We start from the raw sequence: 23,510 nt of genomic DNA, 5'->3' as shown, positions 1-23,510 counted from the left end.
GTTTCCCTCTGATCTTTCTTCGCATGAACAGATTGCTCCAGACCCAGTTTGTCGAAGGACCGAGCGCAGCCCAGCTCCTCCATGAACATGCCTCAGTCTTTTGGAACGGCGATGGGCTTCTCTCTGTCGGAGACGCTGCTGATGGCGGGCCTGCCGGGCTTGTCTCACAACAGCAGTCACCTCCACACCTCAGAGGACAGCATCATTTACCTCGCCCCCACGGCGGACACCAATAAGTGCTGGCCCATCCGTCCGACGCTGCGCAATGAGCTGGACACTTTCTCTGTGCACTTCTACATCTTTTTCGGTCCGAATATATCAATTCCACCAGACAGAGCGGCTGTGTTTGCCATCAACCTGATGCCCGTTTTGGACAGCGGAGGAGTCCTCAACATGGAGCTCAAGCTAAACATGGTGAGTTTACATGAGTTAACAGGAGCTGGAGGCTTTTGGGAGTAAATGTCATGAGTGTGGTTCAGATTATTTTTGGGGTTTCATTGAAATAGACCTCATTATGGTGTTTAAACCAGTGGTCCCTGGGCTACAGAGCGGTACCGGTCCGTTTACATTACATAAAGACAGGTAATGATGAGGACTATCTAACATGAATTGGAAGATCATTCCAGAGTTTTGAAGCTGTTGCAGCAAAGGCAGAATAAACTATTTAAAAAATGAAGCTATTAAAACAATCCATGTTAAAATGTATTAGTTAAAAATATATATACATATTAATTTAAAATATGATAAATCCATAAAATATTTCACAATTAAAACCTAATTTGGTTCTGAAGGAAGTTTTATTTTGAAAAACTACTGGATTCTCCCCGCCACATCCGACTCATTTTTAACGCATGTCAAGGGTCACCTGGTGAAAATCCAAAATTGAAACCCCCCAGCTAGTAAAAATACCAAAAATCAAACATGTTTGGAAAGCTTATTTTTGCAGAAAAGTCAGTGAGGAAACAGATAAAGAGCCTTTGACTTCAAAATAAAATAAATCTGCATTTAACAGAGAAAATGAGGATTTTTACTTCAAAAATTGATTTATTGTGACAGTTGTTCCCACACACCATAATGATTATGCTGTCTAATGTTAATAGGATGCTGCTAAAATTTTTTAGAGGGTGGATTCACATTTAATATTATATTTAGAAAATACTAGTTTCTTCGTATCTGTTGGACCTTTCAGCTCCTTTGTTAACCTATAGCGTAGTTCAAAACAGATTCAACGATTCCTGGCAGGAAGTTGCGCCAAGACACACAAGAAAATATGGTTAATTTTTAATAAAAACAATTTTCTTCACAATAAAATGCACCTTTTGACAAATGTGATCATATTTTTGTATCTAAACAGACTGTAGAGATGAAAATGCCGTAAATACTAAAAAAAATAAACAGACACACAGATCAATGATTCCACGCACTCTCCGATTGGTGTGTTAACCCGCCGTTTAAATCATGGCGGATGTTTGTGTCCAGTTTTTCACATCGACAATTATGGGTTAAGAAAAAATCTGTCACCTCTGATTGGTTCCTATGACATGTAGAGTACCAATGAAGGTTAAAGCAGCTGCAGATATTCTACAAAGTATAAAGAAAAAAAACTCCCACCTTTAAAAGTTAAGGGAAAAAAACTAATTGGATGCACACTTCAGCCTCATTTGGACCAATCCATAGAAATATCTTCCAACCTTCCCGTTTCAGGTTGTAGACCACTGATTTAAACCCTTCATAATGGCTGTCATTTGTAAATACTGGAGCATCTCTTTACGTTTGTTCAGAAACTTTTACTGTCACAAAGCGAATCTGTTTTTCCCTCTCGTTGAGGATGAGTAGTTTTGGGTGATGACCTCCTCTGTGTCGAATGTTTAACTGGAGTAATAAGACCAAAGCCGAGTTTCTCCCTTCTTTTTGTTTCTTAATTGGATTTGTGTTTGGAAACCAGAGCTCTCCATCCACAGAAACATGGGTATGTGGGGGGAGGGGGTTCAAGCACAGGAAGAGGGAGTGATTCATTGTTCTGCTGCTTCAGGTGAAGCAATTCTTGGTAATAAGCATATTTTCAGAAGAAAAAGAAACTTTATTGCAGATTTAAAAACAAAAAAATGTCAGCAGCTTTGGAGTGTTTTGTTTTATTTCCCAGAGAAGTTTTCAGAAAACCTGACTGGAATTAGAGAAAATTGATGGCTGCATCATTACAACCACAAAGTCGGATTCACAGGTTTTGGTGGTTAATCTTTGGATGATGGTGCATAGGGGACTGAAACAGAAAGCACACTACAAATGAATAAAACATCCAAAACTTCACTCCTAGAAAAACAAACTGTTTCTTTTAGGAGTCTGCCGATACGATACATATCCTGATATTTTCCAAGATGGCACCAGTCAATATTTCACTTTTTTTTTTTAAATATTGTGACTTATCTGAATATTAAAAGACTTTTCACATTGATAAAACTGTAAACCACATTTTATTTAATGATCAAAACATTAAGTACTGCAACTCTTGTATAAAAGTTGCTTCCAACTAAACAAATTCATGGTACTTTTTTTTTTTTAATTTAAGAAAAACATTTTCTGCACTCATTTTACAACAAAATGTTTTACAGCATAAAAAAAAACAAACATAAAGATAAATGGTTGAGAAATAAAGATTTGTTTATTTCCAACACTGCTAAATGTAGCTGAACCGGTCCTTTTAAACCTGTTCATGAGCCTGAACGCTGCTTGAACAGAACGATGAAGCTGCTCGACAGGGTGAAGGACGGCGCTTGAATGCAGCTGAGATGCTTTATTTCATTCCTCCAGACAGTCTGCACTACATGTCAGTTTTCTCACATGTGGAAGTAGACACGTATTTCATCACTACAACGTGTCTTTTTTCAGAACGTCGTACATGTGGCTCTGATCCATCAGGTGGATGAATAAGAATCCTTTATGGAGTTCAGCAGAACTTTGGCCCGCTTTGTCTTCAGCATTTTGGCTGAAGCTCTGCGCATGGTCTCACTCATTCTTATATGAACCAGGAAGCACCAAAATTTGTGTTTTTATAAGGTACCAGTTCCAACTTTGCACAGGTTTTGCTAATATGAAAAAATCACTTTAAAAATACTGACACAAGTAGTTCTTGCAAGATCTTGTTCTTGTTTTGGTTCGGTGTAGAAACTCAAAGAAACTCTCTGCTGCCGACTAGCAGTCAGGGGTTTAGCTGGAAAACAAAAGAAGTACATGTTTGCTAATAAATCATTAAATATCATCTTGGCAGCATTTGAAATTGATACTAGTCTCGCCAAATGAAATATTGCGATATTTCACTGAATCGACATTTTCTTACACCCCTAGTTTCCACTTGTGCTCTCAATAAATATCCTCAGGGAGCCCAAACTCTAAATGGGATCCCCATCTGCGGGACAAAAACAATATTTTTTTGCAAGTCATGAAAAAAAGGAGAAAATGAAGAGTATAGTTTTTAAATTTTATTCATTGAGGTAACAGACTTTAGTAAGAATAAAAACTAAATAATATTTGTCGTTGGAGCCTTTAACAGTAAAGCCTCATTGGCCATTTTTAATTGAATAACAAGAGCAATCTTAAACAAATTTCTTCCAATGCGAACAGCAAACAGGGATCCTAATGAGAGACGTGGAGCTGCTCTTTTGACTTCATCCATTTGCCGTCGGCGCTACATCTCACCTAGCTAAAAAAAAGCTGCTAAAAGCATCGGAAGTGACCGTGAAGGCTCTTGGGAATTTGTAACACAAAGAGAAGCCCAGGGCTGACTCACTTAGCCGCTGGGATATAAAGTGTTAACAGCGCCACCTGGAGGGCAATATTATATATTATGCAATATTAAATAATATGCAATATTATCTTACAGCCGTAAAGTTTTGGAACACCAGAGAATCGATGGGAAATGGGTAAGGGGCTTTAACTAAAAACTCCACGGCTTCCACAGCCATGACTTGGTGGGACAAAAGATAACCTTTGGGCCCCACTTTGGGCACCCATGCTTTAGAGGCAAGACACAACTCTGGCGTCCTTTACAGCTCAATAACAAAAATCTAAAATAGTCCTGAAACTATGGTCACATATCCCAAAATCCCTCAGCATGGCGACATAAATGTACGTTTTTCATCAAATTTGGCAGGTGGCCGTGCAGCAGCAGTTGTGTTTTTACACACTGCACTGCACGAGAACCGGACGATATTTCTCTAAAAGCTGACATCAGTCAGTGGGTGTCCAAACACATTTTGAGGTTGCGCTGTATCAGGTGTGGATGGTGTTATTGCGAAATTGAGCGACATTTTGGCGTCTGCAGGTTGATGGTCGATGTATAAATGTCTCCGGATATAAAGCTACTGCACGGCTGACCTCGGCTGAACACATTCATGACTAAGTCAACGATTTTTAAAACAATCGGCGTGAAATCTTGAAGATTCTGCTGATGCCTCCCCATCGCTCAGTGGCAGTAGCATAAGCAGCACAGCAGAAACATTTACCAATTTCACCATGTGAATTCCAAGATAACCAACCATCTTTAGCGTCTTCTGGAAATATAGTTTCCAATCATTGTATCAGGGAGATGACTCTTCAGGACAGACTTCAAAATACGTTTGACTCAGACTTGTTTATGACCAAAAAGGAAAATATTTGTCTAAAAAAAATATGATACGCCGCCTTTAGAGATAAACGGATGCAGGATGCTGGACATGATTGTGCTTTTCTCACTCTTTATGCACCACATGCTCCTCCGCTGCATGAAATCAGATAGTAATCAGGGGAGTAAATATGGAGCAGTTTGTGAAGAGAAAATCCCCAGCTCACAGGGGTGATTAATTGGTCTCACAAACCGTCTGGCTCAGCTGCAGTCGACTGCTAAATATTAATGGACGTATGGTCGCGGACTTTGCTCTGGGAACGGAAAAAAAGTTCGCAACCAAACAAGCGCCTTTGTTCAGACCAACATCTCTATTTGAGCTAAAGAAAAAAAATGGTAAGAATTGGGAAAGCGGGATTTGATAGTTCACCGGAGAGCCACGGAATTAGAAATGCACCTGCAGTCGCCCCGGAGGTCTGTCGGGAGCCGGGAAGCTACACGCTAACAGACAGGCTTTAAAACCTTTCCATTCTAATAGAAATCAAGCCTGGCAGGGCTGAAATGAGATGAGGATGAAGCATTAGGCGAAAATCTTTGACTCTTTAGTTCAAAAGAAAGTCCTGGCATTTAGGGAAGCGTTTCCTCTTTGCAGCTTTTAAAGAATAAAGTCAGTTTTATCTCTGCATTCAGAAGACAAGCTGGTCAAGGCATCTCACCAGCCTGGCAACATCACACGGAATATTACATTTATAAAGAAATGATAGCAATAAAAGGTATTGACTATTTTAGCGCTGTTTGTGAAGCTGACAGGTTTACGGTTGTTGACCTGCAGCCTCCTCCACGCAGCCTCTGCCTGCCACAGGACTCCCAGATAAGCAACATCCTTCATCTCTGCTCAATACAAAGACATGAAATAGATGATCACACCCCTGTGAAGAAGGCAAAATGCCACACTTCCAGAAATGTCACAGCAAAAATACACAAATTGTAGATGTTTGGATGAAAAAACAATACAATGTTATCAGTTTGTTTGCCTATTTAATGATTTTTGGTCAAATCTGCAGAATTTGAATGACAGCTGTGATCTGTTCTCCGTCTATTGGCTGGTCCTGTTTCCACACAGTTTACCTTTTTATTTCGCCATTCTTTGTCTCAAGAAAGCAGCAAAATACAACTTGGCTCAGAAATGCATCTGTAAACCTATGGAGAGAATATTGTCTAATCCGATTTGTCTGTGCGTCGTTTTTGATTTGTAACTCGTGTCTGCCTATTTGTGTGTAACTTTGAATTTGCACAATTCTGGATTTGTAACTCATAGATTATATTTTGCGCATAACTGTGCATACTTACAATTGTGTATTCACATGTAAAAAAAATTACATAAAAATACAATTTACACACAACTTTAAATTACAGCAGCTTAGAACTAACTACACATACACATCTTTAAAAAGCATGCATACATCATCTGATACACATTACAATCTAAGTTTTAGGAGACTGATGAAAAAACTCTGATGACGCAGCATTTCAACGCATCACTTACGCACAAATCTTGGAGACGTGAAAAGAGTCACATCAGATTTCATGTGGTTTTGTGTGTGTATCAGGTAATTTGTGCATACTCTTTAAAACATTTGTATGTTTTGTTTGTTTTAAATTGATGTAATTTGAAGTTGTGCATGTGTAAATTCATTTTATTTGTATTTTGTATATGTGTATACACCATTACAAGTACCCACAGTAACACACAAAATGTATTGTATGAGTTACAAATCAAGGATTAAGTACGCACAAATCGAATGAGGCTATTTTCTCTCCAAATAAAACAGCAGGGGTTACAAATTGAGTTTCCACAACATGTAAATGGTAGTTTATTTAATTTGGAAGAAATCATATTAAAGTTTTCCTTCTATAAACGAAATGAAACCCCGTCACCTTTTCTTTCAGATCTCAGTGTGCTGAATGTGGCACTGACATGCACTTAGGGTTGCACATTGCAATCATCTTTCCAGCATCACTGGTCGGTGTGTGCGCGCCATTTCCATGTATTAATCAGCTCTTATTGTCCTCACATTTGTGTAATGCTTCACAGGCCATGCAGGGATCAGCTTCAAAGCTTCAGGCATCAAAGAGAAAATCCTTTAAATGACTAGTGTCTAAATATCACCGCCAGACCCCTCCCACCGTTCCTCTAACCTGTTTAACACAGCAGCTGTAATCAGAGTCGCACCTCACCGCTGACGCTCTATACGTCTTACTTTACTGTTTTAGTCGGAGAAAGACGACATCATAGGTTTATTTTAAAAACAGAACAATTTTAAAAAACTAAAACAATCTTTTGTAGTCAACAAAAAAGACATATATGCATTTTTAATACTTAATAGAGGGAAAATTTTACTTTTTGAAAATTTTGAAGCTCAATGGAAGAATAAACTGAGAATAAACTGTTTCTAATTTGTAACAATTGCCTTTTAAAAATATCATATCCTAAATTGGAACATGTTTTACTTATTTATTATATAAAAATGTTTTACAAAATGCCTGCTATAAATATAACGTACTCTGTAGGAGTTATCATGTAGCAGTTTTAAACTGTAGCGATTAATTTGGAATGACATGAGAAATTGCATTGTATTTATTTAGTGTTAAATTCAACTTTTTAGCTACTTTTGTAAGTTAGTAAAGTGGCTATGAGGCCAAAAATAAAGCTGTTTGTTTCTGAAGTACCTAATAAGGTATTTTTCTTGAATAATTTATAGTTAACCAAAACATGTGAAAAAATCAGTAATATGGAACTGACATGAGCTCTAAACCAGGCTGAGCCGTAACAAAGAATCGATGTCCCAATCAGGACTTTGGTATTTTTTTGTCACTGATTTAGTCATTTGATTTCCCAGTCCGATAATGTTGTAAAACATTTGAGGATTTAAAAAAAGCAATAAAACCAGCGATAAAATACATAAATTTATGCAATAAAAGAAAAGAAAATGCCACCGACTACTGAGCATTAAAAGACATTCTAAAAAGGTGTATTTTTAACTGAGATGTAAAACCGTTAAAGTAAGCATTCACAGTTCTGCAGGAATACTATTCCATAAGTGAGGGCCGGCATTAGTAAAATCTCCCAGATTTACTGTCGTGATCTGAGGAAATGTTGGTTAGCAGACCTTCAGACTCTTGAACGGCTGCAGACAGTTAAAATCTCAGTTAAGTAAACTGGAGCGAGACCATGAAGAGCGTTAGAAGCAAACAATAAAGTTTAAAGTGAATTCTAAACTGAACAGGGAGGCAGTGAGTGACGCACGTCTGGATGTTCCTGTTAACAGTCGTGGTGCTGCGTTCTGAACTGTTCAAGGATCGCCGGGTGACACTGAAGTACAGAGAAGTACAATAATCTATGTGAGAGGTGATCACGGTGTGGATGATCACTGCACTAACTTAGGAAGGTTTAGCTTTAATTTAAAGGTTTGAGTTATAACAACAATATCATCTGATCCAGGTTGGTCCCCATTTTTATTTTATTCACCTTTTTTATCTTTTAACTCTTTTAACAAGAAATACCTTGAAAAATTAAGTCAAAGTGGTATAGAAAATGTTAGCTATTAACTAGTAAAAATAGATGTTATATAGTCATTTGGGTAAGATTGGAAACTGTGGCGTCAGTTTCCTTAGAACTATATACTTAGATTAATTATAATCCAAATAATTCTTAAAGAATAGAACATTTTTTTCCCTGAAAATATTTCCTTATCTTTTCCTTGCACAAAAAAATCATTAAAATTATAAAATCAAAAGCAGATAGCTACTAATTTGTTTCTTGAACTTTCTCAACATTCATTAGTTTTCTAAAAAATAAATGGACTATTTGGTGTATAAATAATCATTATCTATCAGGTACTTTCATTTTGTTGAGAATTAATGGTTGAACTATAATGTTGGTGCCTTAGATTTATCAGCTCCGTGTTTGATAACCAAACACTTTAGACGTCGTTTCATGAGCAAATCTGATGCAGTTTTTGACATAAATCATTCCAACATCTCATTTAACAACTCCCTGTTTGTTGACATCGGATGGTCCTCTGTGATAATGAGCGGATCTTCTAAGATGGAGGATGTAAATGCCCCCCCCCCTTCTCATCATCATCAGTGCATTTATAAACAAGCTGCTTCTCAGATTCAAACTCTGCAGAAGAAGTCACACAAAGTTCAGCTGCAGCGTGTGATTGTTCCATACGCTGGAAGATGTATTCTTCTGAGAGACTGTCAGGGTATATTACAGCCTGACACCCCCCACACCCCCCACCCCCACCTCAGTGATGATCTGTCATTTGCTTGTCATGGGCAGCGCCGTATACTCACGTTGCCAGTGGGAGACTCTGGCAGATTTGCAAGCCTTCGGGAGACAAACGCCGGAGCTCCTCGTCTGCTTTTCATCATTCTCGTTCGCCGGGGTTTGAAGACAACGCATGTGACTTTTATTTCTGCATAAACCTCAGGTGGAAGTGTATGGATTTAATTGCTTCAGAGCCGTCTTTTAAAGGTCCCCGAAGAAATGCCTTGTGCATAAAAATACTTTTTAATAATGTCATATTTTAGACGGTGTGGGTGAGTTTTTATGTGTTTTATAGGGCTGAGTATCAATGATAGTTTCCAGAAAGGATTTGATTTATTAAATTTTCGAATTTTGAGTTTACACATTTATACATATTTGTTTTGAAATACATTAATAATATACTATTTTTTTTAATTATTTATATTAATCTTATAGATTTCACGTGTGAAATTTATTAGTGAAATAATCTACATTTACAATTTACACGGATTCTCAAATGGAGAAACATTGTTCTGCTTCTCCTGGAGGGCGTTTCAATTTGGCCACTAGGTGGCGATAGATAAAAATAAGAGTTTGGAAAATTCATGCTTGTAAGATTATACAGATGTTCATTTATTCAGTAATGTATGTTTACGTCATCCGAGCGTTAGCATTAGCCGTCCTATGGGAAATAGGTTATAAGTTAGCATCAAGCTAGCGGACTTTAGGTTTATGTGCTCAATAAATTTATTTTTTTATGAATCGATTATTGATCTGTTAAGCTCAAATTGATTTGAATCGATTAATTGATTTTATAGGGTTTTATCTTCTTCTCTATCAGGAAAAGACTTGTCAGAAAATATAAAAAAATATCTTTAATTTTCAAAGTTTCATCATTAAGTTTCTTCATTTTGAGAAAATTACACCTTTTAACTAATTATTTATACACATTTCTAAGAAAATATAAAATTTTAAAAAACATGTTCCAAACCTTTACTTTGCAGTGAATCGTTTAAATACCTTTGGCAGCAATTAGGTCTTCCTTGATCCTGAAAGTTCTCTCAGCTTTTCCGTGAAAGTTTCTCTAATTCTCCCTGGCAGAAACATGTACGCTCAGCCGGGCCGGATTGGGAGTGTCAGTTAGCAGCCGTTTCAGCTGTCAGAAATACTCGCTTCATGTTCAGGCTCTTTGTGGGTCACTCCAGGAGAGACGTTTCCTGATGATGCCCCTTTGTTACCTCTCTCTGAATCGCCGTCCCTCTTCGGCTGAATGTAGGGCGCCGTAATTCTGCTGTTTTAGGAAGCACAAAGAGAAGAAATTGAGATATTCTTTAAATTAAAAAAGCCTGTTTTTGCTGAGCACAAAGCTTTATTTTGGAAGGTACTCCTATAAAACGACATATTGATGAATGGTTACGGAGTTTGAATGCTGCCAGACTGAGTCAACAATAGCGCCGTTTGATAGAAAAAAACACAAAAGTTGTTTTTGAGACACATTTGATAACACAGCACAAATTATGTCAGCATTTAGATTGAAATATAAACATTTAATGTTGTGCAGCATTTACTATTGATGCTGTGATATGGATTTTCTCTCAGCACGCCCAGCTTGGGCTGACTTTCAGCTTTCCTCTTACCTGGCTTCATCCCCGTTCGCTGCTGGGAATTGTGGTTGGAGAGTCCAATCTTTGTTTCATCAGATCACAGGAGTTTGCCCAGCGGGCTGTCTCTTAGTGATGAATGGCTTCTGTCTGTCTAATCTAGCGTAAAGGTGTGACTGGTGGAGTGCTGAACTGATGTTGATCCTTCTGTAAGGGTCGCCCGCCTCCACCAAAGACGGCTGGATTTCTTCCATTGAGATCATTTGTTTGTTGGTTGCTTGTCTGATCAAGATAGATCTCCGGTTTTTGTGTCTTTCTCAAAGAGAAAATCCAGCCAGTTTCACTCAAGAAGTCTGTTTCTGTTTCTATAGCTGGGTTTCATTTTCTGTAATGGAATCTAATTCTATGCAGATGAATCTCTATTATTCTACACACATATACTTGTTTTTTTTTAATCAGAGCTTCTGATTTTTACTTTAAAGCTTCTGATTTAGAGTAGAATAGAATTTTATTTGTCCAAATAAAAAAAAACACAAGTCACTCAGAAGAATCAAAATATAAGTAAAACACAAATTGTAAACTTAAAAACTTAAGTTGTCCATACCTGTACCTCCAAACTGGTGCTGTGCCTGCTGTTGGTGAGGGTTAGAATGATTGAATTCCCCAAAGCATTAAAATCTCACTCCAACTACATTTCTATTTTATTGTAAAATAATTCCCATAGGTCTTTTAATTATGATTATGAAGCTTTTGTCGTTTGTTAAGACATATTTTATGCACAGCGGCAGTAGCTCATTAGGAATACAAATCTGGTTTGTGGGCGGGGCTATTGGTGCAGAGAAACCCGCCCCCCATCACAAAGAGATCTGTTTCCGCTACCACGTGTGAGCTTGTAGCCTCAAGCTAACATTAGCACCACAAAAATAACGACGAGTAATAGATTTAGAATCCAAATATTGTCAAACATATTTAGTAAATCAAAATGTTCTCTGGTTATTAAATAATTCATCATAAAAGGGGGTTTTAATTTGTTTAAATCGGATCAACTATAAATGATTAGAACATTTGTTGGTGACTGAGGATTTCCTCTTGAAGTTCTTATTCCTGATGTTCAGATTTTAAAGTGTTTTTAATCTCAGCTCAGGAGTCTAATAGACAATTTTTGGATTTAAAGTGTTTTTTTTTCTTTCATAACATCTGTGGCATCTCGTGCAGACAAATGTCTGGATCACTTTTTCTGGATAATGTTCATTAAATGCAGGAACCTGCAGAGGATTCATGAAATTAAATTCAACTCTGAGCGTCATACTTGCCAAATAATGTCAGAATTAATTATTTTATGTCAACAGGTAAAAAAAAATGGAATTTAGTACCCTGATAGGAATACAAGCATTAAACACGCACATTTTTAAGATATTATATTTATTTTTTGGCATAATAATCCAGCAGAACCTCCTTGTTTATGGAGGAACACTATTTTTTTCTATAAAACAGATGAAAAAATGACATTTTTCAAACAAAAGTTTCACACCTAAAACAATTCAACCACACAACACATTTTTTGTTGATAATTAACATTTTGCTCATAAATCGAGGCCTAAACTTGAATCTCAATAAGACAAATCCGTTTCTGAATTCAGTCCTAAAATGGATCCATAATGAAGTTTATTTGAGTGGTTTGGGAACCAATATGTGCAGCTCTCAGAGCACATGTTGGCTTAGTGCATGTGGCTGCAGCAGATTGTGTTGTGTTTGTGCGCCTTGATCATGTCAACATCATAACTCCTGGGAAATCTAGCAGAGCCACAGCCCAGAAAACAGAAATGAACTGGCATTCATTTAAACTTTTTTAATCTGGTCATAATTGACGTACGGCTGCTTTTCTCAAAATTGATTTTATGCTTTTCAATACATGTTTATTCATGTATTTTTTTTTTGTAACTTCAAGATTTAAAATGGATTAGACAAAAAAGTCTAAACATTTAATATAGTGAGTGTAGCAAAGTTCACAACGGTGTCTTTTGATGTTTCGAAGGTTAAATAAAATAAATGCAAATGTTAGATTTCTTTATATTGATTTATACTAGCTCAAGAAGATGAAATGCGTTTTTTAAAAAGTATCACAAATGTTTATGAGTTTTAGATTAACAGATGGAGGCATCCAGGACTTATCAGTGAAATATTAATTCCACCTTAAATAGACAGGAACTGTTTTATTAACTTTCTGTTTTTTCTGTCCATCACATGATGTTCACATAACAAATCTAAGTGTGATATAAAATTCATAAAATAATCATTCGGATCTTAATAATCTCACTTCCTTAATGTCTAGTTTCCTGGTGAACCAGGAAGTTTACACCAAATAAAAACAGGACCAAAAAAGCAACATTTTCTTTTCTGTGAAGATATCAGAGTTACACCAGGAAAAACAATAAAATTATTGTTTAAAGACATAAAATAGCCTCATCTTGGTTATTTTTTTTCTCTCATCGTCAGACTTTAATTTATTAATTTTTTGGTTCGTTTAGTTGCTCTATGCATTAAAAAATGCATCTGAAAGGAATAAAAATTGTCCTAAATAAGTTTATTTCATTTCGTTTATTTATTTCCACAGGCAAAAACATAGACATAATACATTAAAACAACATTTTTTTTCCCTAAATAAGTTAGCCAAATAAAAATACGTATAATCATGAAAGATTTTGTCTGATTGATGATATTTTACTGGAGAAAAGTCAAATTCCTATTTTAGATTTTCCACTGAAAAATAGCTATTTTATAATTCATGTTTTGTGTTTCAACATATTTTAGGAAATCTGGTTCAAGGTAACAAAGTACATCAACTTAATACTCATAATACTTCTTTATTAAAGAGTTACTGTCATTAAATAAATATTTCACAGCAGATGAAGGTCCCTGAAGATAACAGGAGAAGCGTTTTCCAAAATGACTTTGTAGCTCCTCAATAATAAATCATAAACTAAATTGTTTTGAACTCTTGATCAAATGGTCTTGAAATAATTATGACAGTTAATGGTCCATTCTAAACAGCAAATGATTAATTGATAATTAGGTGAAGTCTTTTTTTAGAATCTGAAGCTGGAAATAATTTATCAAAGCTAATTACTGGTTACCTAATGACAAACGTCTATAACATAATAATGAATCCATCATGGAAACAATAGATTTTACTTTGAAACTGCCTGAGAAGAACTTTTGGACTTCTGGGTTGAAATTATAATGTTGCTGTCAAGTGATGATTTTCTTTCATCATTAACCTTGTAACCTTCACCATAAAAGTTTAAAAAATTTCAAATGTAAGAACAAAAAATGCAAATGTGTGTAATAAAATAACACAGAAAAGTTGTGCTTTTTTGTTATTTGTATTTGTTAAAATAAAGTTTATTCAAAATAAAAACCATAGAACCTGTTAAAATCCAACAATAAAAATTAATTAAAATAATTTATTCAATGAAAATGTGATTAAAAATGCAATAGGGTGATTAGCTTTTAATGATGTTGGTTTAAGTTAATATTATCACCAGTTTCATCCCTCACAGCCTCTATAATCGCTAATCTTTTAGTGGAGGGAGTGTGATGGTATGGGCATCACTGCTGACTGTGTGAGATTCTCCAACAGCGTCCGTCTCAGATTTTACTGAGAAATGTCACCATTTTTATAATCTGGGGGTGGGGAGGATGGCATGTTCTGCCTCATTAAAACTGTGGGGGGGTCTGTTTGTGCGATCAACACAAACATGTTGGCTGACTGTCAGTAAATGCTTCAGGAAGAGCGGAGAGTCATCCCACAGCGGCGTGTGACCGGGCTGGTGACCAGCGAGTCCTGTTTTCTCAACGAATGACATAAACCTTTGGTTGTTAAAACTATAAATGGTTAAATTGTCTTATTTCTTTAGAACCACATAGTCAAACCCACCAATGAAAAGCAAGTAGAAATCTACAGAAAAGAGCATTTATTGGTGCAAAAAAATAAATGTTTGGTAACATTTGTATTGAAATGGAAATTAAATTGGTTTATATAATAATAATAATATATATATATATATATATACATATACATGTTATGCCTGGGAATCGATTAAAAACATGCAACAGATTAATCACAATCTTAAAAAAAAATAATCATGATATATATGATAAATTATTTTTAGTTACAGTATTTGTCATCCACTTATTATCTGCAAACAATCACAATATGAAATCACACACAAAACTGTTCATTTAGAATGTTTTTTTGTCATTCGATTAAAAAAAAAAAATCAGATTAGTCACACTTGTTATTTATTAATTACTGTTAATCACAATGTTTTGCTGGGTGAATATATAAGACCTTATGAAGCTTTTGGACAAAAACAATTTTTCCTTCATTATTACTGACTGAAATGTTTTTATTTTATCAAGTGTTAACCCTGAAGTGTAAATTGTGTGAACCAAACACATCAACAGTAAGAAAAGGAGAACTCTAAACACTTTATGTCTGCAGTATTACTCCAAGAAAACACAAGATGCTGACGTACAGACAATAGAAACTAACCTGCAGATCTAAAAAAAAAAAAAAAAAGTTCTGGTCACATTGTCTAAATGTTTTATATCACTCTGCAAGCTGCTTTTAAAAAATGCTTTATTTAATTAATCATGGTGATCAGCATTTATATCTCCGTCTTTTGCCGCTGCAGTTGAGGCTCGGCGACACTTGTCGTGTTACCCATGACAACGCGCCGGACCACTGAGGAAATAGTCCAACAAGATGAATGTACTCAAAACTGATTGAATATTTATTCTTTTTGTAAACAACCATGGGATAAGTGTGTTAATACCCAAAAAAGTGTTTCAAAGCACGCCGTGAAGGCCTGAACCACCAAAGCAAAGCGAGATGTAATTAATTTATGTTAATAAATATTAACACATAAATTCTTTTTCATTAACACGTTAACATTCACAGCCCAAATAAATATATCAAACCTAGTAAAAGGTATTTAACTAGAAAATAAAAATAATTTTATTAAATAAATAAAATAATATTCTGCTTATCTCTGTTGTGAATTTGTATTTAAGGACAACATTATGTTTTTTTAGGAGAGGCATTTCTACAAGTAAAGTAATAATCAAATTTTTTTCTTTCGTTTTTTTAAATACATTATTTAATAATTCAAATTGTCTTCGGAACAAGATTAAGTATCAATTGTATAAGCCCCACGCTAATGAAAATACTGTTTTTAACATGTTCTTGTGGTATTTTTCTGATGATGGAGGACAGATATAAAAAAATTAAGCTCAAAATTGCATTTCTGAGTATTTCTTTATTTATATCACTGTGAATCAGGAAAAAATTCAGTTTGAAAAAGATTTTTTTGTGCCATAGAAAGCAAATTCCTAAAAACTCCTGCTGCTCTGCAGATACTATGTCCTAGAAAATGACACTTTTTTTTCTTTTGTTAAAAAACAGCCCTGGGAACACTTTGAAAATAGATCAAAAGATGATCGGTAAACTTACAGCATCTTAGTGATTGACTAACTGAAGGACCAAACCCTTTTCAGGACCTGTCTCCTGATTCACATGAGCACGCTCCCTCAGTTTTCCACCCCTGAGTGCTCCTTGCTTAATCCTTCATCTTCAACTTTCTGGGAAGAGTTGGGATGAAAGTGGAGGAGGAGGAACCGTTTCAAACTGCCGGTGGGCGTGATTTAGTCTTCCTACCATGAGAGCACAGGCCAGATGGTGAGTTTAGGAAGCCTGAAATCTCAGCACCTGGCAAAGCGTTCGTTAGTCATCGCATTAATCAGCAACTCTGCAAACTCCCCGCATGTGCGGTATATTGTGCTTTAGGGGGCAGAAAGAAATCTTATTTATTCCAGAAATAATTGCTTTAAGTTTTCTGTATTTCCCTTTTGACAGAAAGTAAATGGTTTTGATTTGCTGAGTCATGGTTTGTGGAGTTTCTGCTTTCTGCTAATTTGAAGTCCGCAGCTCCCACAGCTGGACCACGTCTTCTGCAGACCTTTAAATACGTGAGCAGGTTTATGTAAAACGGATGCTTGAAGGAGATAAGCTGCCAACGTCTTCATCCGTGCGCCTCTGGCAGACAGAGGAGAGCGGCTTCACTCGGTTTGTCAGTTTTAAAGTTTACTTTCTCGTAGCAAAGCAGAGGCGAGGCCTGAGGAAAGCCTGTTTGCTCACCGTCACAGCAGCAGATGGTTAATGATTTTACAGATGATTGATGTCCGCTTGTGTCTCTTCCTGCAGTCGACGGTGAAAGGAGCTAACCTCACCGTGTTCGGCTGCCTGAACCACGGGATGCCACTTTTCCTGCGAGAAAACGCATCGCTCAGATGTGAATCAGGTGTGTGAAATAAAACTAATCGCTCATATTTTGATATAAGACCCTCAAATGTATTCACGATTTGATGGTTTTGTTCTCTATTACTGTCAAACCGATTTTTTGTGGCTCATTTCCAGAATCAGCTGCTGGATTTTTCCTCTCTGTCAACGTTTCTGCTAACATCACTAAACTGAGGATTCCGTACCCGCAAACCGGCACTTGGTACCTCAGTCTGCGCTCTCTGTGCGCCACCGAACACGGGTAAGGAGGCAGTTTATCGCCACGCTTTTTAGCAAAAAAAAAAATCAGAAAAATTATATCTGATCCTAGAGAACTCAACGTGGGAAGTTTGGCCAATGTTTTGTTGTTGTTGTTTTAATTGTATTGTTTAGTTTTTGTACTTTTTTCAATTTATATTTTGTGGCTGCTGTTATAATTACCCAAATTGGCACGAAATATGACAGATGTTTTTTTGTATTATCTTTTACATTTTTATTATTTATTTTTTTATATGTAAGTTTTCTACAAAAACATTGACCGAAAAAAAATTCTAATTTGAATAAAAGTTAATTTTTATTTCATTTTTATTACCTGTACTTAGATTTTTATTTGGAATTATGTGGTTTTGGTTCATTGCTGCTACCCAAAATAAGCTAATTGGTTCTTTTGGTTTTTTTTATTTGCATCATTTTTTTACATTATTATTATTTATTTTTTGTATGTTTTATTTGTTAAGTTTTTGATTGTTGCTAAAAACAAAAAAAGGTAACATTTGAATTAAGTTGTTTTTTCTCTTTTTTTGTCAATTATCTTTCTTTCAATTTTTATTATTTCTTTTTTGCAACTTTTTATTTACATTTTGTGGTTGTGGTTAATTGCTGGCAACTAAAATGCGAAAAAAATTGTCAACTTTGGCCAGTGTGTTCCTTTTTTTCATTTGTTAATTTTATTTTATTCTTTATATATTTTTTTGTTTATAAGTTTTGGGTTGCTGTTTATTGCTCCTACACAAATTAAACAAACAAAAAAAATCTGGAAGAAAGGCAAATCTGGACTACTGTATATGTTTGTTTGTATTTTTTTCCATTTATTATCTAATTTTTTGTTTGTATTGATATTACTAATATCCAAAATTATTATTTTTTTAATATCTGTAATTAAAAATGCTGTTGGGTTCTCTTGGGTTAAAATGTCTTTAGTAGGTTTTTGTAAAAATATCCGAATCTCCTTGACAACAGAAGACAGTTTTTATCTTTTAAACCAACGTTTGGCAGGAAAGTAACAGAGATTCCCCAAAGCAACAACCTCTATTTTAAAGTGGAATAAAGCTTAAAAAATCCACAATTTTTCCTTTTCCAATCCTGAAAGCCTCCTGTGAGAGATAATAACTGCCACGCTGCAAACAAGCGCACACATATTCAAACAGTAATCACGACTTTGTTAATCAAAATAAATAATTCAGCACTTTAATGAAGAAAGTATGCTCCTGAAGCAGCATTTTCTCCATCTGTCAACCAGCACATAAATTTGGCATTGCCTCATGAATATGTTTATGGAACGAAACAAACAGAGGGAGTGGAGTTGAAGGAAAATAGATCATCCATATTTGCACACATCATGGCGATTGAACAGAATAATCACAAAGGCGTTTATTTCTCTGCTCCTGAAACACTTGAACATTGGGTAAAATCATTTTGTGAGATGTTTCAGAATGGTTTTATTGCTTTCACCTAACTGGAAATTTGAACAAAAAATGTTCAAGACAAGTTTGGTTCCAGCTGGGTTCTGTCTGTGTGGAGTTTGGATGTTCTCCGTGTGCACATGGGTTTACTCTGGGCTCATGGCTTCCTCCCAGAGTCCAAAACATGCTCCAGTGGTGAATAGGAGAGAGTGTGGGATTGTTTTCTCTTTGTTGGACTGGCAGATCTTCAGTTGCTGAGGAAACTCCAGTATATCTAAATAGAAACTCGGCAGGTTTAGAAAACGAATGGATGGAAGTCGAGTCCTCTTTGGAGGGTTCGTTCCATTGACTCTATAAGACAACTGGACTAAGTAAGCAAGCAAGAAAGTTTATTTATAAAGCACAATTCCTACCCAAGGCAATTCAAAGTGCTGTACAAAAACAATTAAAAAATCACAAATGGAAACAAAAATCTATTGATAAAACACAATTAAAATCATAAAAGTCAACAAGATTAAAATTCAGAAATTTAAAATATTAAAAACATACACATAAAATAGTTCCCATTTTAAAACACATTGCTAAATAAAAACGTTTTCATCTTGGATTTGAACATTTTCAGACTTGTGGCATGTCTCACATTTTCAGGGAGATTGTTCCAAACCTTTGAAGAGAAGTGCTGAAAGGCTCCCTCACCATGTTTAGTTTTAATTTTTGGAACCTGAAGAAGAGCTCTGCCTGAGCTTCGTAGATTTCGGGATGGGTTATAAGAAATGAGCATATCAGTAATGTACTGGTTATAAGTAACTCCTCCCCTCAAACAGGAAGTCCCCGCTTTCTTGAAGAAGCCAAATTCCCATAGACTTCTACAGAAAAATGAACCACTATTATTCAGTCCTTCTATTCGTCAGAATTGCTTCGATACTTTTTATTCACGTTTTTGACAATCCTATTTTTTTTCTTGTGATATTATTTCTTTATTCCAAATTATTCAAGTTATAAACTGGTCAATGAGGTGCCTCAATCAAACTATGAGTCCTCGAACGTTCAATACTTAATATTTGATAGTTTCATTGTGTCTTGTTCTACATGCAAAAAAAGCTCATTTGTATATTTATGATTAAAAGTAATTATTTACTAGTGCATGTGGATGTACAGTATGTGTATTTTCCAATTAATTTTATGACAAATTATCTAAAGTTTTATCTCTATAGATGTGTATTTCTTCTGTTTATCTTGTTTTTGATTATTATTATTATTATGTTTTTGCTTTGAATGCTTGAAACAAACCATTTCCAAATCCAAAAGTTCAATAGAATTTCGCCTCTGATTGTGGGCGGGACCGTTGGCACGGAACCCCGCCCAATCCTACTCTTACCGGTGCTGAGAGCTCCTCCATCATCAGAAAAAAAGCTAAAAGAAAACATTAAGAACACCAAAAATGTGATTTTCACTGGAGTGGGTCTTTAAGCTGATGATAAAAAAAAGCATCGACTTGCCTATAAGTCTAAAACTTCATGACAGTGGAGTTTATTTTTTAAGTTGTCCCTTATTGTAGCAGTAAAATCCACTTGACAGCACAAAAAAAGTGTGTAAAGTAAAAAGTCTGTGACAATTTTAGTGTCACACCTAAGTATTTGTTGCCCAATTTTGCTGGTTTTCTGTGCAACATTTGTGTATTAATAATTTAGTATTTCCTGGAGAAATGTGTCAGTTTTGCACATTTTGCTGAAGTATTTCGTGTTCAACAATTTGTGAGCTGCTGCAGCCCAGGTTGCTGAAACAAGTCTTCTCCTGTCACTTCTCATTTGAGTAATGAACTTTGCCATAATATTTAGCTACATTTTACAAATAAGAGCTCCATTTTCACTTTTTGAAGAATAATAAAATAATAATAATGATGAAAGGATCACCAGTTTTGTAACATTATCTGATTAGTCGATTGCATGGCTTCCCCAAGTTCAAACTGAGCATCAGAAGAATGTGAATTTAAATGATTTTTAATTTGGAATGTTGATTCCTGGTGAAAGGGATGTCTCTTAGTTTAAATCTTTGCCGTGATTTTCATTCTAATACTTTCAAGAAACTCCAAACAGGCTGGGCTCTGATGTCATCTGTTCATGAAAACTATAAGACGAGCTCCAACTAAAAGTTGAAAAGCCTCATAGACATGATCCGTTTTGTTTATGTGCTCATCACGATATCTCCAGTCTGTTTTGTTCCTCCGACTGAATTTACCCACAAACATTACCAATCTTTCCAAAATGTGCTCTAGTTGTTTCAGAAATTGGTGTACTATTTTCAAAATGTGCTTATCTTTTTCAGAATGCGCATTAATTTCTCAGAATTTGCTATAATATTTTCAGAAATCGCAAGAACTTTTTCAGAATTTGCTCTAACTTATTCAGAATTGTGTGAATTTTTTTCAACATTTGTTTTAATTTTTTCAGAATTCACTATAGTATTTCCAGAACTTGCTAGTACTTTTCAGAATTTCTTCTGATCTTTTTTTAAGAATTCTGTCTTATTTTTTTTATAAAATTGTCTTTAATTGCTTCAGAAATTTTTGATTTTTTTTTCAGAATTCGCTTCAACTTTTTTGAAAATTTGTTATAATATTTTTAGAATTTGTTATAATTGTTTCAGTTGAAGTCCAAAGGCAAGGAAATAAGGACACGTCTACAATTTGCATTACTAGAACATGTTGGTTCCCAAAGAGTCATGATATTAGAGATTTTTGTTTTACCAACAATGAGTTCTTATGATGTTTTTGACATGATTTAGGGTGAATTACAGAGAAATTGTTGTTTGTCTGGGGTATTTGATGTACTTTATTGACAGACCCTGCCTGCCTCTGCAGCTTCACATCAAGACAAACTTCGGCTGTCACTAATTTTCTGCAGCGATCACCACAGACAAAGATAAACTCTTCATACTGGTCAATAGAACTTCAGCCAATGTTTTTCTCTGTAATGTTTGTGAATAAAGTAAGTCGGAAGAACAAATTAGCTGAGATTGAGCTGCATTGATGGTCTCAAAAAAGTGAATGCAATCAAATAAAACTGATTATTTTTGGTTCTTGTGACAGAAAATCAAATAAGAGACATTAACAGATGGTGCGGGACGTGTTCTTGTCCTCACGCAAAAGCGTTCACATTGCGATGTGTGAGATTTCACACCTTTAGACATGCTAAATCAGTCCAGTGTGAATGTAGAAGATAGATGCCGTTGGGACAGACAGGTGCTCTGAAAAGCTACGGTCTTCCCAGTCACAAATAAATAAGCAGATGAACAACTAAAAACCTGTTTTTTTTTGTTTTACTCTCCCTAATTAACTTCAGAAACTTCATGCCAAACAGTGTCAGAGATAAACAAATCATGAATAGATTCATGTGTAGTTGTTTGTGGGCTCCAGTCAACTGCATAGCAATAACCTCTGTCAGGCTGCGGTCTCATTTTGTTTGAAAAGGCTCTCTGGAAATGTCAGACGTTGAGCAGGTTTCTCTGGATCCAGGTAAAACAATGTGAACATTTCCACTTGGGTTAATTAAATCTGACTCTCGCTGAGGGTGGAATTAATGGAATTTGGAGTGAAAAGGATTTAATTAGCAGAAAATATCTTTTTGGACTTTCTTGGTGACGGCGGATGTGGCAGAAGCTTTGATGAGGACAGTGACGAAGGACAAGGCAAAAATTCCTGCGAGGAGATGTGCAGAAAAACGAACGCCTCGATCTATAACACTGATGCTACGAACACACCTGGCGTTTTTGTGCATTCAGGAACGTTTTCTCCTTTTAACATTTGGTGTTCACATTGGACTGTCGCCAGCCTACAGTTGGAAGAGGCTTGATGTGAAATGTTGAAGCATTGTAAATCTCAATACAGATTTTCTTTCTTTCACATTTTTTTATTCCAATATATAAAAGACTTGGTGTCATAAAGTTCCGGTAGAGCAGAATTATTCATTTCTCCTTCATGATCAACTGGTTTAGTTTTTGACAGACTAATTCTGAGTTAAATTAGCATTTTAGCAACAAACAGGCTCTTTTTGCTAATTTGGTATCTTCTGAGGTTTTTTGGGGGGCTAATTCTGATTTAAGCTAATACTTAAGGAACGTGCTAGCTTTTAAGGGTAATTTTGGCATCTACTGAGGTTTTATTTTGGGATAATTCAGAGTTAAGCTAGCATTTTAGCTACATGCTAGCTTTTCTTCAGGTAATTTGGCATCTACTGAGGTTTTGAGCAAATTCAAAGTTCATACCTTTAATGCATTTTTACATTTTTAGCCAGAAGAAATTATTCAGCTTCTTTGTCCTTCTGCAACTTTAAGTCCTTTAGCAACTTCAGCGTTTTTAGCAAAAAGGTTCAGCATATTCAGCGATCACATTCAGCAAAAGCATTGACACTAGCATTATGTCAGGTAATGCAACTTCTCTAGTTCTAATAAAGACATAATTCCTTTTATTTATTCCTTTTATGATTTTCAGAAGAAAGAAATCCCTTTTATTTGTGCCAGTGTTTATTATTCCTCTTCAGAAATGTTCCGTTCTTCATTCTCTCAGCTGTATTAACGATTAAACGACTGTAATTGTTACGTGAACCACCAATCACGCTTTGGAGTTAGTGACAGCTCCATCTCTAACTGCCTTTTCCCAGATTCGAGGCGTGCCCCAACGTGACGGCGGAGGTGTACATGCGCTCGTACCTGACCCCATGCATCAACGACTGCGGGACGTACGGACAGTGCAAGCTCCTGCGCACCAACAACTACCTGTACGCCGCGTGCGAATGCAAAGCAGGTGAGCCATTTCTGTTGTTGTACTTGTCAGGCTTGGAGTTACTTTTCATCCGTCAAACTTTCTGTGAGGAAATGGGGTCGTCGCCACTGCAATGAATTTCTAATTTGTTGGAAAATACATCATGCAGAGTGACAAGAAAATGGGAGAGAGCCAGGTATGGTGGAGCAAGTCATT

The 23,510-nt window shown here is 35.8% G+C and overlaps 1 protein-coding gene across 1 annotated transcript in view; it reads left to right on the top strand.

Annotated features, from left to right (window-relative positions):
- Positions 1-23,510, top strand: part of tmem8b (transmembrane protein 8B) — a 66,472-nt gene that overhangs the window by 19,819 nt on the left and 23,143 nt on the right. Inside the window, exons 6-9 of the mRNA XM_024276287.2 lie at positions 32-414; positions 16,779-16,875; positions 16,992-17,115; positions 23,194-23,336. Of these exons, the coding sequence (XP_024132055.1) occupies positions 32-414; positions 16,779-16,875; positions 16,992-17,115; positions 23,194-23,336 (747 nt within the window). The remainder of the gene's footprint in view (positions 1-31; positions 415-16,778; positions 16,876-16,991; positions 17,116-23,193; positions 23,337-23,510) is intronic.

Source organism: Oryzias melastigma, linkage group LG9 (genome assembly GCF_002922805.2).
Source record: "Oryzias melastigma strain HK-1 linkage group LG9, ASM292280v2, whole genome shotgun sequence".
NCBI classification, from domain to species: Eukaryota; Metazoa; Chordata; class Actinopteri; order Beloniformes; family Adrianichthyidae; genus Oryzias; species Oryzias melastigma.
This window is presented reverse-complemented; position numbering and strand designations above follow the sequence as displayed.